Raw genomic sequence first — 18,954 nt, forward strand, 5'->3', positions numbered from 1 at the left:
AAGGGACAGACAGACTCAAAGTTAACTAGGGTCAAGGGAGCGATAGACAGACTCAAAGTTAACTAAGGTCAAGGGACAGATAGACATACTCAAAGTTAACTAAGGTCAAGGGACAGATAGGCATACTCAAAGTTAACTAAGGACAAGGGGCAGACTGAATGTTAACTAATTAAGGTCAATGGACAGATAGACAGACTCAAAGTTAACTAAGGTCAAGGGGAAGATTGACAGACTGAAAGTTAACTAAAGTCAAGGGACAGACAGATTCAAAGTTAACTAAGGTCAAGGGACAGATAGACAGACTCAAAGTTAACTAAGGTCAAGGGACAGACAGACTCAAAGTTAATTAAGGTCAAGGGACAGATAGACAGACTCAAAGTTAACTAAGGTCAAGGGACAGATAGACAGACTCAAAGTTAATTAAGGTCAAGGGACAGATAGACATACTCAAAGTTAATTAAGGTCAAGGGACAGATAGACAGACTAAAAGTTAACTAAGGTCAAGGGACAGATAGGCATACTCAAAGTTAACTAAGGTCAAGGGACAGATAGACAGACTCAAAGTTAACTAAGGTCAAGGGACAGATAGGCATACTCAAAGTTAACTATGGTCAAGGGACAGATAGACATACTCAAAGTTAACTAAGGTAAAGGGAAAGATAGACAGACTCAAAGTTAATTAAGGTCAAGGGGCAGATAGACAGACAAAAAGTTAACTAAGGTCAAGGGACAGACAGACTCAAAGTTAACTAGGGTCAAGGGAGCGATAGACAGACTCAAAGTTAACTAAGGTCAAGGGACAGATAGACAGGCTCAAAGTTAACTAAGGTCATGGGACAGATAGACAGGCTCAAAGTTAATTAAGGTCAAGGGACAGATAGGCATACTCAAAGTTAACTAAGGACAAGGGGCAGACTGAATGTTAACTAATTAAGGTCAATGGACAGATAGACAGACTGAAAGTTAACTAAGGTCAAGGGGAAGATTGACAGACTGAAAGTTAACTAAAGTCAAGGGACAGACAGATTCAAAGTTAACTAAGGTCAAGGGACAGATAGACAGACTCAAAGTTAACTAAGGTCAAGGGACAGACAGACTCAAAGTTAATTAAGGTCAAGGGACAGATAGACAGACTCAAAGTTAACTAAGGTCAAGGGACAGATAGACAGACTCAAAGTTAATTAAGGTCAAGGGACAGATAGACATACTCAAAGTTAATTAAGGTCAAGGGACAGATAGACAGACTCAAAGTTAACTAAGGTCAAGGGACAGATAGGCATACTCAAAGTTAACTAAGGTCAAGGGACAGATAGACAGACTCAAAGTTAACTAAGGTCAAGGGACAGATAGGCATACTCAAAGTTAACTAAGGTCAAGGGACAGATAGACATACTCAAAGTTAACTAAGGTAAAGGGAAAGATAGACAGACTCAAAGTTAATTAAGGTCAAGGGGCAGATAGACAGACAAAAAGTTAACTAAGGTCAAGGGACAGACAGACTCAAAGTTAACTAGGGTCAAGGGAGCGATAGACAGACTCAAAGTTAACTAAGGTCAAGGGACAGATAGACAGGCTCAAAGTTAACTAAGGTCATGGGACAGATAGACAGGCTCAAAGTTAATTAAGGTCAAGGGACAGATAGACATACTCAAAGTTAATTAAGGTCAAGGGACAGATAGACATACTCAAAGTTAACTAAGGTCAAGGGACAGATAGACAGACTCAAAGTTAACTAAGGTCAAGGGACAGATAGACAGACTCAAAGTTAACTAAGGTCAAGGGGCAGATAGACAGACTCAAAGTTAACTAAGGTCAAGGGACAGATAAACAGACTCAAAGTTAACTAAGGTCAAGGGGCAGATAGGCATACTCAAAGTTAACTAAGGTCAAGGGACAGATAGACAGACTCAAAGTTAATTAAGGTCAAGGGACAGATAGACAGACTCAAAGTTAACCAAGGTCAAGGGACAGATAGGCATACTCAAAGTTAACTAAGGTCAAGGGGAAGATTGACAGACTGAAAGTTAACTAAAGTCAAGGGACAGACAGATTCAAAGTTAACTAAGGTCAAGGGACAGATAGACAGACTCAAAGTTAATTAAGGTCAAGGGACGGACAGACTCAAAGTTAACTAAGGTCAAGGGACAGATAGACAGACTCAAAGTTAACTAAGGTCAAGGGGCAGATAGACAGACTCAAAGTTAACTAAGGTCAAGGGACAGATAAACAGACTCAAAGTTAACTAAGGTCAAGGGACAGATAGACAGACTCAAAGTTAACTAAGGTCAAGGGACAGATAGGCATACTCAAAGTTAACTAAGGTCAAGGGACAGATAGACTCAAAGTTAACTAAGGTCAAGGGGCAGATAGACAGACTCAAAGTTAACTAAGGTCAAGGGACAGATAAACAGACTCAAAGTTAACTAAGGTCAAGGGGCAGATAGGCATACTCAAAGTTAACTAAGGTCAAGGGACAGATAGACAGACTCAAAGTTAATTAAGGTCAAGGGACAGATAGACAGACTCAAAGTTAACCAAGGTCAAGGGACAGATAGGCATACTCAAAGTTAACTAAGGTCAAGGGGAAGATTGACAGACTGAAAGTTAACTAAAGTCAAGGGACAGATAAACAGACTCAAAGTTAACTAAGGTCAAGGGACAGATAAACAGACTCAAAGTTAACTAAGGTCAAGGGGCAGATAGGCATACTCAAAGTTAACTAAGGTCAAGGGACAGATTGACAGACTCAAAGTTAACTAAGGTCAAGGGACAGATAGGCATACTCAAAGTTAACTAAGGCCAAGAGACAGACAGACTCAAGGTCAAGGGGCAGATAGACAGACTCAAAGTTAACTAAGGTCAAGGGTCAGACTGAATGTTAACTAATTAAGGTCAATGGACAGATAGACAGACTGAAAGTTAACTAAGGTCAAGGGGAAGATTGACAGACTGAAAGTTAACTAAAGTCAAGGGACAGACAGATTCAAAGTTAACTGAGGTCAAGGGGCAGACTGAATGTTAACTAATTAAGGTCAAGGGACAGATAGACTAACATCAGACATTGTTCCACAAAATATTTTTTCTTAGCTCCTGTATGAATGCAAAGGTCCAGTTAAAACTTCATAGTATGTATTATACTTAAAGATACTGCCATTACTATGTACTCTCAAGCATATTTATCAAATATTTCTAAAAAGGTATTTTTCATCTTCTTTGAAAATTATTGTGAAATGTGAAACTCCCAAAGCCCAAGTGTGTATAAGCATGCCACCTGAATGCTTACATATCCTGTTTACAGTGAGTGTTTATGATCTGATGGAACAAGCAAATCTTTATCATCAGTAATTGATCTGCTGGTAAGTAAACAAATCTACAAATGGTAGCATTGCCTTGCCTCTAGATTCACTGCCTCTCCACCAGCCAGTTCTAATCAAAAGCTTCTACAATAACCTACCTGCTGTGGCAGGGATTGCCTCACAAGACTCTGTCAAGTTTCAAAAAAATATTTATTTTCAGTGATATTATACTTAATTACATCGCGAGAAGATGTGATTCTCTGGTAATTCTATGAGATTTTACCCATTAGTAGTCCGAGAATGTCCCTACCATCACACAAAGACTCCACCAGTAAAATCCATTTAAACACCTGATATCTTTTACACGTCATTTAATGACTTTATTGTGAAATTTAAATTAAATCATGCAAAAAGTCCTATTTGGAAAACACACTCCATATATGCTATTCATACCTAGCATAATGACATATGAAATGTGAGTTACGTAATTTCCATTATACTGTAAGACATGATGTAGCATACAGGTAAGTCAATATATCAAATACCTGGCTGACAACTTAATCAAGTCAAATTACATTGAATTCCTCAGATTGTCAATAACCACAGACTATAATTTAATGATTTATAGCGTATGTATATATCATCCAATCATTACACATAATTTTGTACTAAATAACTTCCACTTCTGTAAAAAATACATGACAATTACAGAAATGTTTCATCTTATTATTGTCTCATTACATACAGATGGTATTATAGACACAGCAGATAAAAAATCCTAATTTATACAGATGGTACTTACACACATAAGTTAAGAAAAAAAATACAAGTAGATCTGACAGAAAAATACCAGTATTAACAACTAGCTAGCAAGCATTTTATTTTACAAAATCTTAAAAGCTCCATATTAAAAATCTTCACTCATAAATTTCAATATACAGTTTGTTTAAAAACAGTCAATATCATATTGCATGTGTTCCATGTAAAACAGAACAAGACACAGAGACAATCAGAGTTGTTCCCCTTTCATATTACTCTGATTTGATCTATAAGCTGATTAAATTCTTTAACACATACAACATTTAATGGCTCTATATATACCATAGCATAGCACTGATCTAGCTTAAACCGTCCACTAAACACACCGAAGTATAAACGCCTGAACTGACCACTTACATGTACAGCAATTAAATGGAAAGGTCGTAATGTAGGATTAGAATTTAAATACGTTTGGTATATATAAACATCACAGTTGTTATTTACACCTGTCAATGTTATTTAAGCAGTTAAAACTTCAAAGTTTTAAAATTGAAAATGTATGCAGTAAAAGTATCAATTTGTGTACGGTAATTATAAGTGTGTTTGTATGTGAATTGATTGTCATCACATTTCCTTAGTTAATTACAATGTATATTGCTTATTTCCTACTTATCCTATGTTACTCAGCTGAAATTCTTAGCCTGATTTTTCCTTAATTACAAATGTTTGTACTTCAACCTTTGTTTTAGAGACTTTATCTGTATGACATACAAAACACATTGCGCATTGCAGTGTACAATGTTCAGTATTTACTCATTAGATTCTCACTTTACCTTATCTAGTCCGGAGTCAAGAGGTATACAATAGAGTTTATAAATTACTACTCTTACCATTTTTGGCCTCGTCAGAGTCCGAGTCTGAGGTATACAATAGAGTTTATAAATTACTACTCTTACCATTTTTGGCCTTGTCAGAGTCCGAGTCTGAGGTATACAATAGAGTTTATAAATTACTACTCTTACCATTTTTGACCTCATTAGAGTCCGAGTCCGAGTTATACAATAGAGTTAATAAATTACTACTCTTACCATTTTTGGCCTCGTCAGAGTCCGAGTCTGGGTTTTACAATAGAGTTTATAAATTACTACTCTTACCATTTTTGGCCTCGTCAGAGTCCGAGTCTGAGCCACTGCTATCACTAGTACTGCTCAACACGCAGCCGTATGTCTTCTCCCACTCCGCATATGAGGAAAAGTTATGTCTAAACCCTTGGTTTCGACCTGAAAGCGAAGTGGCATACGAGCTTTAACATGGGTTACTTAACCTTCACCATCTAGTCTATAGCATACAACAGCCGAGGAAAACAGGCTTGTTTATCATCTTATATCCAAAGAAAATTTTACATTTTTTTTTTTTTATCTATCAAATAATTTAAATATCGGAATATTGTATTTCAAGATTTTCACAAAATTTGTGAGTTTTATTTTTAATGATTAACATATCGTACTGATTGTAAAATATCTTTGTCATATATCTTATTACATAATGTGTCAGGCATCCTTATTTAAGATGAAAATTTTTTAAATAATTTTTCATCACCATTTTCGCTTTTAAAATCAGCGATCTTTAGAATCTTGCTTTTTTTTCCCTCTAAATTCACATGTAACAGTTCACTATTATTCAGTTCATCAATCTTTTTAGATATTTTTGGAATTTGGCCTTTCTATGAATATTCTGAAAGGCTAGAAAGTATAATGTATTCTTAATTTGATATTGTATCATGCTGTGTACATTGTCATTATTATGGAATTATATCTTTTGAAATATTGAATAGAATCAAACTTTAGTTTTAGGATTTGTGTTAGAGGAGTTATCTCCCTTACAAATTTAAAATCATTTACCAATAATTTTTCTGTCTTGTATATCAATGTACACATTCTCATGTGATTTTCAAGTGTTCAAATAGGTTAACGGCTGAACTGTTCAGCCTTAATTTCCTGGTTACAAGTGAGTTTCCAGATTTAATTGATCGAGGTGACCCCTAGCTGTGTCACGTTTATCTGAACTTGTCAATCTTAGCAGCACAAATTTTAGACAACATTAGATAAGCAAGTATCTATTAAGATAAAATGGTAAACAAAGCATTTGTATCAACGGCTGTATTAATGGTGTCTAACAACAATCTGGCATCTAAACCTACAATGCCAATCAAAACAGTCTGGCCTGAAATAAAACAAATTTAAACTACCAATCAAAATTGTACAATATTGGTATTTTCTTTCCATATCTGAATTAACAAATGATTCATTGTTGAAAAACTTCAGCTTACAAAACATTTCTGGAGTTACAAAGCTTCAAGCAAAAATTTAATTTTCCAGGAGACACCTGCATCCCTAAGAAATACTTTATCGGTCTTTTCTATTTTTTAAAATTCTAATTAACTTTAAATATAATGTAATACAATTTTGATTGTTTTTTTTTCAACAAACTAAGATGCTAGCTTCCAACATTGCATGGCTCTCACAGACACAGCTACTGGGCCTGGCAAAATGTGAAAAATCTACCTTCACTGAGTGCCTGACTTTCTGTGTCCGAGTGATTGTCAGACTCAGAAAAATCTCCTGGATCATCCAACTCCAAAGGAGTTAGGTACTTACTACGAGCTGAAAAATATCAATAATCATCAAATTTGTCAAAGTGTCATGGGATTAAACATAGCACCAACAACAACTGTTTTGCTGTGAATTAAGCATGATTCATGAGACACATGTTTATTCACCTGCGAGGAATATAGATCAGAAACATGTGTATATATATATATATGGAAGCATCAAATACAATGTTGATATTTCAATTCTTGAATTCAAATCTTAAAAATAGCTGCTTTCAATACTGCATTCAAAATTAGAAATTGATGTACAAGACCATCAAGTGATTGTGACAGTTGACTACAACAGGAATGTAAAACATGTTCTGTATAAGACCCAAATCTGTGGGACTTGTACATGGATATTCATACGTTTAAGTTAGCTTGTTCAGTGGAAAAATTATAATGAGGCTTCTTACATACATTTTGAACCTTTTAAAATATTTAGGTAAATTTGGCTTGAAGTTTAATAGTGATAGTTCTACAGTGTCTTTAAAATTCACTCCGACTTAATTTAATGAATTTCACTTCAAGCATATGATTCCCTTGAAATATTTTGCATTATAGAAAAGAATTCTCAAAAACATGAAAACAACAAAAATTGTATTAAACAACAAGATATGTCAATTTCATTAACCCTTTTCAGGCTAGGTCTGACCCACAGATCTGAGACTCTTGTGACTAGATATCACTGTTGGTAGAACACTTTCTAATGTAGATCTGATACATTGGTGACAAGATATGTCTGTTGGTAGAACTCTTTCTAGTGTAGATCTGAGACATTGGTGACAAGATATGTCTGTTGGTAGAATTCTTTCTAGTGTAGATCTGATACATTGGTGACAAGATATGTCTGTTGGTAGAACTCTTTCTTGTGTAGATCTGAGACATTGGTGACAAGATATGTCTGTTGGTAGAACTCTTCCTAGTGTAGATCTGAGACATTGGTGACAGGATATGTCTGTTGGTAGAACTCTTTCTAGTGTAGATCTGAGACATCGGTAACAAGATATGTCTGTTGGTAGAACTCTTTCTAGTGTAGATCTGAGACATCGGTAACAAGATATGTCTGTTGGTAGAACTCTTTCTAGTGTAGATCTGAGACATTGGTGACAAGATATGTCTGTTGGTAGAACTCTTTCTAGTGTAGATCTGAGACAATGGTGACAAGATATGTCTGTTGATAGAACTCTTTCTCGTGTAGATCTGAGACATTGGTGACAAGATATGTCTGTTGGTAGAACTCTTTCTAGTGTAGATCTGAGACATTGGTGACAAGATATGTCTGTTGGTAGAACTCACATTGGTGACAAGATATGTCTGTTGGTAGAACTCTATCTCGTGTAGATCTAAGACATTGGTGTCACAATATGTCTGTTGGTAGAACTCTTTCTAGTGTAGATCTGAGACAATTGGTGACAAGGTATGTCTGTTGGTAGAACTCTTTCTAGTGTAGATCTGATACATTGGTGACAAGATATGTCTGTTGGTAGAACTCTTTCTAGTGTAGATCTGATACATTGGTGACAAGATATGTCTGTTGGTAGAACTCTTTCTAGTGTAGATCTGATACATTGGTGACAAGATATGTCTGTTGGTAGAACTCTTTCTAATGTAGATCCGAGACATTGATGACAAGATATGTCTGTTGGTAAAACTCTTTCTAATGTAGATCTGCGACATCGGTGACAATATACGCCTGGTGGTAGAACTCTTTCTAGTGTCGATCTCAGGTATCGGTGACAAGATATGTCTGTTGGTAGAACTCTTTCTAGTGTAGATCTGAGACATTGGTGACAAGATATGTCTGTTGGTAGAACACTTCCTAGTGTAGATCTGATACATTGGTGCCAGGATATGTCTGTTGGTAGAACTCTTTCTAATCTAGATCTGCGACATCGGTGACAAGATACGCCTGGTGGTAGAACTCTTTCTAGTGTCGATCTCAGACATTGGTGACAAGATATGCCTGTTGGTAGAACTCTTTCTCGTGTAGATCTGAGACATCAGTGACAAGATATGTCTGTTGGTAGAACTCTATCTCGTGTAGATCTGAGACATTGGTGACAAGATATGTCTGTTGGTAGAACTCTATCTCGTGTAGATCTGAGACATCAGTGACAAGATATGTCTGTTGGTAGAACTCTATCTCGTGTAGATATGAGACATTGGTGACAAGATATGTCTGTTGGTAGAACTCTTTCTAATGTAGATCTGATACATTGGTGACAAGATATGTCTGTTGGTAGAAATCTTTCTAGTGTAGATCTGATACATTGGTGACAGGATATGTCTGTTGGTAGAACTCTTTCTAGTGTAGATCTGAGACATTGGTGACAAGATATGTCTGTTGGTAGAACTCACATTGGTGACAAGATATGTCTGTTGGTAGAAACTCTATCTCGTGTAGATCTGAGACAATTGGTGACAAGGTATGTCTGTTGGTAGAACTCTTTCTAGTGTAGATCTGAGACATTGGTGACAAGATATGTCTGTTGGTAGAACTCTTTCTAGTGTAGATCTGATACATTGGTGACAAGATATGTCTGTTGGTAGAACTCACATTGGTGACAAGATATGTCTGACAAGATATGTCTGTTGGTAGAACACTTTCTAATGTAGATCTGAGACATTGGTAACAAGATATGTCTGTTGGAAGAACTCTTTCTAGTGTAGATCTGAGACATCGGTGACAAGATATGTCTGTTGGTAGAACTCTTTCTAGTGTAGATCTGATACATTGGTGACAAGATATGTCTGTTAGTAGAACTCTTTCTCGTGTAGATCTCAGACATTGGTGACAGGATATGTCTGTTGGTAGAACTCTTTCTAGTGTAGATCTGAGACATTGGTGACAAGATATGTCTGTTGGTAGAACTCTTTCTAGTGTCGATCTCAGGTATTGGTGACAAGATATGTCTGTTGGTAGAATTCTTTCTAGTGTAGATCTGAGACAATTGGTGACAAGATATGTCTGTTGGTAGAACTCTTTCTAGTGTAGATCTGAAACATTGGTGACAGGATATGTCTGTTGGTAGAACTCTTTCTAGTGTAGATCTAAGACATTGGTGACAAGATATGCCTGTTGGTAGAACTCTTTCTAGTGTAGATCTGAGACATTCAGGTGACAAGATATGTCTGTTGGTAGAACTCTTTCTAGTGTCGATCTCAGGTATCGGTGACAAGATATGTCTGTTGGTAGAACTCTTTCTAGTGTAGATCTGAGACATTGGTGACAAGATATGTCTGTTGGTAGAACACTTCCTAGTGTAGATCTGATACATTGGTGCCAGGATATGTCTGTTGGTAGAACTCTTTCTAATCTAGATCTGCGACATCGGTGACAAGATACGCCTGGTGGTAGAACTCTTTCTAGTGTCGATCTCAGACATTGGTGACAAGATATGCCTGTTGGTAGAACTCTTTCTCGTGTAGATCTGAGACATCAGTGACAAGATATGTCTGTTGGTAGAACTCTATCTCGTGTAGATCTGAGACATTGGTGACAAGATATGTCTGTTGGTAGAACTCTATCTCGTGTAGATCTGAGACATCAGTGACAAGATATGTCTGTTGGTAGAACTCTATCTCGTGTAGATATGAGACATTGGTGACAAGATATGTCTGTTGGTAGAACTCTTTCTAATGTAGATCTGATACATTGGTGACAAGATATGTCTGTTGGTAGAAATCTTTCTAGTGTAGATCTGATACATTGGTGACAGGATATGTCTGTTGGTAGAACTCTTTCTAGTGTAGATCTGAGACATTGGTGACAAGATATGTCTGTTGGTAGAACTCACATTGGTGACAAGATATGTCTGTTGGTAGAAACTCTATCTCGTGTAGATCTGAGACAATTGGTGACAAGGTATGTCTGTTGGTAGAACTCTTTCTAGTGTAGATCTGAGACATTGGTGACAAGATATGTCTGTTGGTAGAACTCTTTCTAGTGTAGATCTGATACATTGGTGACAAGATATGTCTGTTGGTAGAACTCACATTGGTGACAAGATATGTCTGACAAGATATGTCTGTTGGTAGAACACTTTCTAATGTAGATCTGAGACATTGGTAACAAGATATGTCTGTTGGAAGAACTCTTTCTAGTGTAGATCTGAGACATCGGTGACAAGATATGTCTGTTGGTAGAACTCTTTCTAGTGTAGATCTGATACATTGGTGACAAGATATGTCTGTTAGTAGAACTCTTTCTCGTGTAGATCTCAGACATTGGTGACAGGATATGTCTGTTGGTAGAACTCTTTCTAGTGTAGATCTGAGACATTGGTGACAAGATATGTCTGTTGGTAGAACTCTTTCTAGTGTCGATCTCAGGTATTGGTGACAAGATATGTCTGTTGGTAGAATTCTTTCTAGTGTAGATCTGAGACAATTGGTGACAAGATATGTCTGTTGGTAGAACTCTTTCTAGTGTAGATCTGAAACATTGGTGACAGGATATGTCTGTTGGTAGAACTCTTTCTAGTGTAGATCTAAGACATTGGTGACAAGATATGCCTGTTGGTAGAACTCTTTCTAGTGTAGATCTGAGACATTCAGGTGACAAGATATGTCTGTTGGTAGAACTCTTTCTAGTGTAAATCTGATATATTGGTGACAAGATATGTCTGTTGGTAGAACTCTTTCTAATGTAGATCTGAGACATTGGTGACAAGATATGTCTGTTGGTAGAACTCTATCTAGTGTAGATCTGATACATTGGTGACAAGATATGTCTGTTGGTAGAACTCTTTCTCGTGTAGATCTGATACATTGGTGATATGTCTGTTGGTAGAACTCTTTCTAATGTAGATCTGAGACAATTGTGACAAGATATGTCTGTTGGTAGAACTCTTTCTAGTGTAGATCTGAGACATTGGTGACAAGATATGTCTGTTGGTAGAACTCTTTCTAGTGTACATCTGAGACATTGGTGACAGGATATGTCTGTTGGTAGAACTCTTTCTAGTGTAGATCTGAGACATTGGTGACAAGACATGTCTGTTGATAGAACTCTTTCTAGTGTACATCTGACACATTGGTGACAAGATATATGTCTGTTGGTAGAACTCTTTCTTGTGTAGATCTGAGACATTGGTGACAAGATATGTCTGTTGGTAGAACTCTTTCTAGTGTAGATCTGAGACATCGGTGACAAGATATGTCTGTTGGTAGAACTCTTTCTAGTGTAGATCTAAGACATTGGTGACAAGATTTGTCTGTTGGTAGAACTCTTTCTAGTGTAGATCCGAGACATTGGTGACAAGCTATGTCTGGTGGTAGAACACTTTCTAGTGTAGATCCGAGACATTGGTGACAAGATATGTCTGTTGGTAGAACTCTTTCTAGTGTAGATCTGAGACATTGGTGACAAGATATGTCTGTTGGTAGAACTCTTTCTAGTGTAGATCTGAGACATTGGTGACAAGATATGTCTGTTGGTAGAACTCTTTCTAGTGTAGATCTGATACATTGGTGACAAGATATGTCTGTTGGTAGAACTCTTTCTAATGTAGATCCGAGACATTGATGACAAGATATGTCTGTTGGTAAAACTCTTTCTAATGTAGATCTGCGACATCGGTGACAATATACGCCTGGTGGTAGAACTCTTTCTAGTGTCGATCTCAGGTATCGGTGACAAGATATGTCTGTTGGTAGAACTCTTTCTAGTGTAGATCTGAGACATTGGTGACAAGATATGTCTGTTGGTAGAACTCTTTCTAATGTAGATCTCAGACATTGGTGACAAGATATGTCTGTTGGTAGAACACTTCCTAGTGTAGATCTGATACATTGGTGCCAGGATATGTCTGTTGGTAGAACTCTTTCTAATCTAGATCTGCGACATCGGTGACAAGATACGCCTGGTGGTAGAACTCTTTCTAGTGTCGATCTCAGACATTGGTGACAAGATATGCCTGTTGGTAGAACTCTTTCTCGTGTAGATCTGAGATATCAGTGACAAGATATATCTGTTGGTAGAACTCTATCTCGTGTAGATCTGAGACATTGGTGACAAGATATGTCTGTTGGTAGAACTCTATCTCGTGTAGATCTGAGACATCAGTGACAAGATATGTCTGTTGGTAGAACTCTATCTCGTGTAGATATGAGACATTGGTGACAAGATATGTCTGTTGGTAGAACTCTTTCTAATGTAGATCTGATACATTGGTGACAAGATATGTCTGTTGGTAGAAATCTTTCTAGTGTAGATCTGATACCTTGGTGACAGGATATGTCTGTTGGTAGAACTCTTTCTAGTGTAGATCTGAGACATTGGTAATAAGATATGTCTGTTGGTAGAACTCACATTGGTGACAAGATATGTCTGATGGTAGAACTCACATTAGTGACAAGATATGTCTGTTGGTAGAACTCTTTCTAGTGTAGATCTGAGACATTGGTGACAAGATATGTCTGTTGGTAGAACTCACATTGGTGACAAGATATGTCTGTTGGTAGAACTCTTTCTAGTGTAGATCTGAGACATTCAGGTGACAAGATATGTCTGTTGGTAGAACTCTTTCTAGTGTAGATCTGAGACATTGGTGACAAGATATGTCTGTTGGTAGAACTCTTTCTAGTGTAGATCTGATACATTGGTGACAAGATATGTCTGTTGGTAGAACTCTATCTAGTGTAGATCTGATACATTGGTGACAAGATATGTCTGTTGGTAGAACTCTTTCTCGTGTAGATCTGATACATTGGTGATATGTCTGTTGGTAGAACTCCTTCTAATGTAGATCTGAGACAATTGTGACAAGATATGTCTGTTGGTAGAACTCTTTCTAGTGTAGATCTGAGACATTGGTGACAAGATATGTCTGTTGGTAGAACTCTTTCTAGTGTACATCTGAGACATTGGTGACAGGATATGTCTGTTGGTAGAACTCTTTCTAGTGTAGATCTGAGACATTGGTGACAAGATATGTCTGTTGGTAGAACTCTTTCTAGTGTACATCTGACACATTGGTGACAAGATATATGTCTGTTGGTAGAACTCTTTCTTGTGTGGATCTGAGACATTGGTGACAAGATATGTCTGTTGGTAGAACTCTTTCTAGTGTAGATCTGAGACATCGGTGACAAGATATGTCTGTTGGTAGAACTCTTTCTAGTGTAGATCTAAGACATTGGTGACAAGATTTGTCTGTTGGTAGAACTCTTTCTAGTGTAGATCCGAGACATTGGTGACAAGCTATGTCTGGTGGTAGAACACTTTCTAGTGTAGATCCGAGACATTGGTGACAAGATATGTCTGTTGGTAGAACTCTTTCTAGTGTAGATCTGAGACATTGGTGACAAGATATGTCTGTTGGTAGAACTCTTTCTAGTGTAGATCTGATACATTGGTGACAAGATATGTCTGTTGGTAGAACTCTTTCTAGTGTAGATCTGAGACATTGGTGACAAGATATGTCTGTTGGTAGAACTCTTTCTAATGTAGATCCGAGACATTGATGACAAGATATGTCTGTTGGTAAAACTCTTTCTAATGTAGATCTGCGACATCGGTGACAATATACGCCTGGTGGTAGAACTCTTTCTAGTGTCGATCTCAGGTATCGGTGACAAGATATGTCTGTTGGTAGAACTCTTTCTAGTGTAGATCTGAGACATTGGTGACAAGATATGTCTGTTGGTAGAACTCTTTCTAATGTAGATCTCAGACATTGGTGACAAGATATGTCTGTTGGTAGAACACTTCCTAGTGTAGATCTGATACATTGGTGCCAGGATATGTCTGTTGGTAGAACTCTTTCTAATCTAGATCTGCGACATCGGTGACAAGATACGCCTGGTGGTAGAACTCTTTCTAGTGTCGATCTCAGACATTGGTGACAAGATATGCCTGTTGGTAGAACTCTTTCTCGTGTAGATCTGAGATATCAGTGACAAGATATATCTGTTGGTAGAACTCTATCTCGTGTAGATCTGAGACATTGGTGACAAGATATGTCTGTTGGTAGAACTCTATCTCGTGTAGATCTGAGACATCAGTGACAAGATATGTCTGTTGGTAGAACTCTATCTCGTGTAGATATGAGACATTGGTGACAAGATATGTCTGTTGGTAGAACTCTTTCTAATGTAGATCTGATACATTGGTGACAAGATATGTCTGTTGGTAGAAATCTTTCTAGTGTAGATCTGATACATTGGTGACAGGATATGTCTGTTGGTAGAACTCTTTCTAGTGTAGATCTGAGACATTGGTAATAAGATATGTCTGTTGGTAGAACTCACATTGGTGACAAGATATGTCTGATGGTAGAACTCACATTAGTGACAAGATATGTCTGTTGGTAGAACTCTTTCTAGTGTAGATCTGAGACATTGGTGACAAGATATGTCTGTTGGTAGAACTCACATTGGTGACAAGATATGTCTGTTGGTAGAACTCTATCTCGTGTAGATCTGAGACAATTGGTGACAAGGTATGTCTGTTGGTAGAACTCTTTCTAGTGTAGATCTGAGACATTGGTGACAAGATATGTCTGTTGGTAGAACTCTTTCTAGTGTAGATCTGATACATTGGTGACAAGATATGTCTGTTGGTAGAACTCACATTGGTGACAAGATATGTCTGACAAGATATGTCTGTTGGTAGAACTCTTTCTAATGTAGATCTGAGACATTGGTAACAAGATATGTCTGTTGGAAGAACTCTTTCTAGTGTAGATCTGAGACATCGGTGACAAGATATGTCTGTTGGTAGAACTCTTTCTAGTGTAGATCTGATACATTGGTGACAAGATATGTCTGTTAGTAGAACTCTTTCTCGTGTAGATCTCAGACATCGGTAAAAAGATATGTCTGTTGGTAGAACTCTTTCTAGTGTAGATCTGAGACATTGGTGACAAGATATGTCTGTTGGTAGAACTCTTTCTAGTGTCGATCTCAGGTATTGGTGACAAGATATGTCTGTTGGTAGAATTCTTTCTAGTGTAGATCTGAGACAATTGGTGACAAGATATGTCTGTTGGTAGAACTCTTTCTAGTGTAGATCTGAGACATTGGTGACAGGATATGTCTGTTGGTAGAACTCTTTCTAGTGTAGATCTAAGACATTGGTGACAAGATATGCCTGTTGGTAGAACTCTTTCTAGTGTAGATCTGAGACATTCAGGTGACAAGATATGTCTGTTGGTAGAACTCTTTCTCGTGTAGATCTAAGACATTGGTGACAAGATATGTCTGTTGGTAGAACTCTTTCTAGTGTAGATCTGAGACATTCAGGTGACAAGATATGACTGTTGGTAGAACTCTTTCTAGTGTAAATCTGATATATTGGTGACAAGATATGTCTGTTGGTAGAACTCTTTCTAATGTAGATCTGAGACATTGGTGACAAGATATGTCTGTTGGTAGAACTCTTTCTAATGTAGATCTGAGACATCGGTGACAAGATATGTCTGTTGGTAGAACTCTTTCTAGTGTACATGTAGATCTGATACATTGGTGACAAGATATGTCTGTTGGTAGAACTCGTTCTAGTGTAGATCTGAGACATTGGTGACAAGATATGTCTGTTGGTAGAACTCTTTCTAGTGTAGATCTGAGACAGTGGTGACAAGATATGTCTGTTGGTAGAACTCTTTCTAGTGTAGATCTGATACATTGGTGACAAGATATGTCTGTTGGTAGAACTCTTTCTAATGTAGATCTGAGACATTGGTGACAAGATATGTCTGGTGGTAGAACTCTTTCTAGTGTAGATCTGAGACATCGGTGACAAGATATGTCTGTTGGTAGAACTCTTTCTAGTGTAGATCTGATACATTGGTGACAAGATATGTCTGTTGGTAGAACTCTTTCTAGTGTAGATCTGATACATTGGTGACAAGATATGTCTGTTGGTAGAACTCTTTCTAGTGTAGATCCGAGACATTGGTGACAAGCTATGTCTGGTGGTAGAACTCTTTCTAGTGTAGATCTGAGACATCGGTGACAAGATATGTCTGTTGGTAGAACTCTTTCTAGTGTAGATCTGATACATTGGTGACAAGATATGTCTGTTGGTAGAACTCTTTCTAGTGTACATGTAGATCTGATACATTGGTGACAAGATATGTCTGTTGGTAGAACTCTTTCTAGTGTAGATCTGAGACATTGGTGACAAGATATGTCTGTTGGTAGAACTCTTTCTAGTGTAGATCTGAGACAGTGGTGACAAGATATGTCTGTTGGTAGAACTCTTTCTAGTGTAGATCTGATACATTGGTGACAAGATATGTCTGTTGGTAGAACTCTTTCTAATGTAGATCTGAGACATCGGTGACAAGATATGTCTGTTGGTAGAACTCTTTCTAGTGTACATGTAGATCTGATACATTGGCGAGAAGATATGTCTGTTGGTAGAACTCTTTCTAGTGTAGATCTGAGACATTGGTGACAAGATATGTCTGTTGGTAGAACTCTTTCTAGTGTAGATCTGAGACAGTGGTGACAAGATATGTCTGTTGGTAGAACTCTTTCTAGTGTAGATCTGATACATTGGTGACAAGATATGTCTGTTGGTAGAACTCTTTCTAATGTAGATCTGAGACATTGGTGACAAGATATGTCTGGTGGTAGAACTCTTTCTAGTGTAGATCTGAGTCATTGGTGACAAGATATGTCTGTTGGTAGAACTCTTTCTACAGTATATCTCAGACAAGGGTAAGTAGATATGACTGGTGGTATATAGATCTGACAGCTTGGTGACTTAAAGACATCCTGTTTGTACATTTGAGACATTGGTGACGTCAGATATTATGTTGGTAAAATCTTCCTAGAAAAGATCTATTTGAAAGTATTCCTTGAAAATTGTGTTTCCATTTTCTAATACAAATTGTTGTCTCCAAATATCCTCCACATGTTACTAGTGGTATTAGGGAAATACTTAAACCTGGTAAAAATGGAGGTAAGTAGTTTCACAATAGAAATTAAGGGTAAGACCTTTTGCCTTGTTTCAGGAAGAAAAATGACCAATTGGAAACCATAACCTCAGAAGAAAACAGTAGATTTGGAAAATTATTCATCTACATAAGGGAAATTCAATTGTGAATTTTGCTCATCATTTGACCAAAATTGTCCCCAGCAAAGCCTTGAAATACTCGTTGTAGGAGAGCTACGTTTTTAAAGTGTCAATTCTGGTTCCCAATCTATCAAGAATCCATTATCCCATCCAGTTGTGACACACAACCCGTACATTGTGTTGGGCTATAACAAATCATGTTTGCTTCGTTCAATATCATCTTGGAAATTCATCAATAAAAACACATTGCCTGATATAACACAACATGACAGTTGGACCAGTCAGGCCATCAGGATTAATGAGATTCCCTGTTAAATTCCTGTCTTCATCCATGTCTCTACAGTTCAATGAGTAAGTTAAGGACACAATGATAATGCAAAATATTTAAATCAGGTAAATACCAAAAGCATTGATACAATAAAAATAAAGATTACAATAGGGCTAATAAATATTACAGGAATCACTTGTTAAGAATACACATTGACAGACAGCCAAGAGATTCCACTCCGATTACCAGGTACATTGTAGGCAGTCATAGAACTGCTGACACGGCTCATACAAATCACAAGTATTCTGACGGCCTGGGAAGGTTGTCCACATTTCAATGTAACCATTTGTATATTGTGTACTTATATAGGAGTCACATCACTCCAAGTTATGTATAAGGCTTAATGTATCTATCATATTTTATCTTTATCTTTTTTTACTTTGTACTTGACAAGATTTTTGCCTGAAAGTATCTCCTTTTTTGGATGAATACCAATGCAACATGTGTACTGTCAAAAAGTAAAATTTAGTTAAAAATCAAAAATATCTTCACAATCAAATATGCAATTTACTTTCCTGCTCAAGTGCATATAGGTATTTGAAGGTTGCACCATGGTAAATATCTTCTTACTGGCGTTCCCTCATTAAGGATGCACACCAGTAAAGCATAGTTTTCACAAATAGTTATGAATAAAGATCAATTACATTTTATGATTTGATATAATTAAAAATCAGTACATTTGACATTCAATAAATCTACAGGAAATCTGTTGACATACCTAATAACATTTTTGTTAACACATCTAAGTAATTCTTATAGTCTAACGTGTAAACACTATCTTGTATACAGGTGTGATCGGTGTCTCCATTTTATATCTTTATCTAATACCACCAAAACCAACAAGTTTAAATCATACCAAACATCAGCACACATTAAATTTACAGGTGAAAAG

General features: G+C 37.1%; 1 protein-coding gene across 44 annotated transcripts in view; it reads right to left on the minus strand.

Annotated features, from left to right (window-relative positions):
* LOC117336185 (cytosolic carboxypeptidase 2-like) overlaps nucleotides 1-18,954 on the minus strand; it is a 148,417-nt gene that overhangs the window by 101,272 nt on the left and 28,191 nt on the right. For 42 of the 44 annotated variants that reach the window (XM_033896604.1, XM_033896597.1, XM_033896618.1 and 39 more), the window contains one exon: nucleotides 5,210-5,335. The exons of 1 other annotated variant lie outside the window; for it this stretch is intronic. In XM_033896604.1, the coding sequence (XP_033752495.1) occupies nucleotides 5,210-5,335 (126 nt within the window). Of the gene's footprint in view, nucleotides 1-4,945; nucleotides 4,972-5,209; nucleotides 5,336-18,954 lie in introns of those variants that run through there. One more of the 44 variants, XM_033896635.1, reaches the window with a different exon arrangement.

Source organism: Pecten maximus, chromosome 10 (assembly GCF_902652985.1).
Source record: "Pecten maximus chromosome 10, xPecMax1.1, whole genome shotgun sequence".
Taxonomy (NCBI): Eukaryota; Metazoa; Mollusca; class Bivalvia; order Pectinida; family Pectinidae; genus Pecten; species Pecten maximus.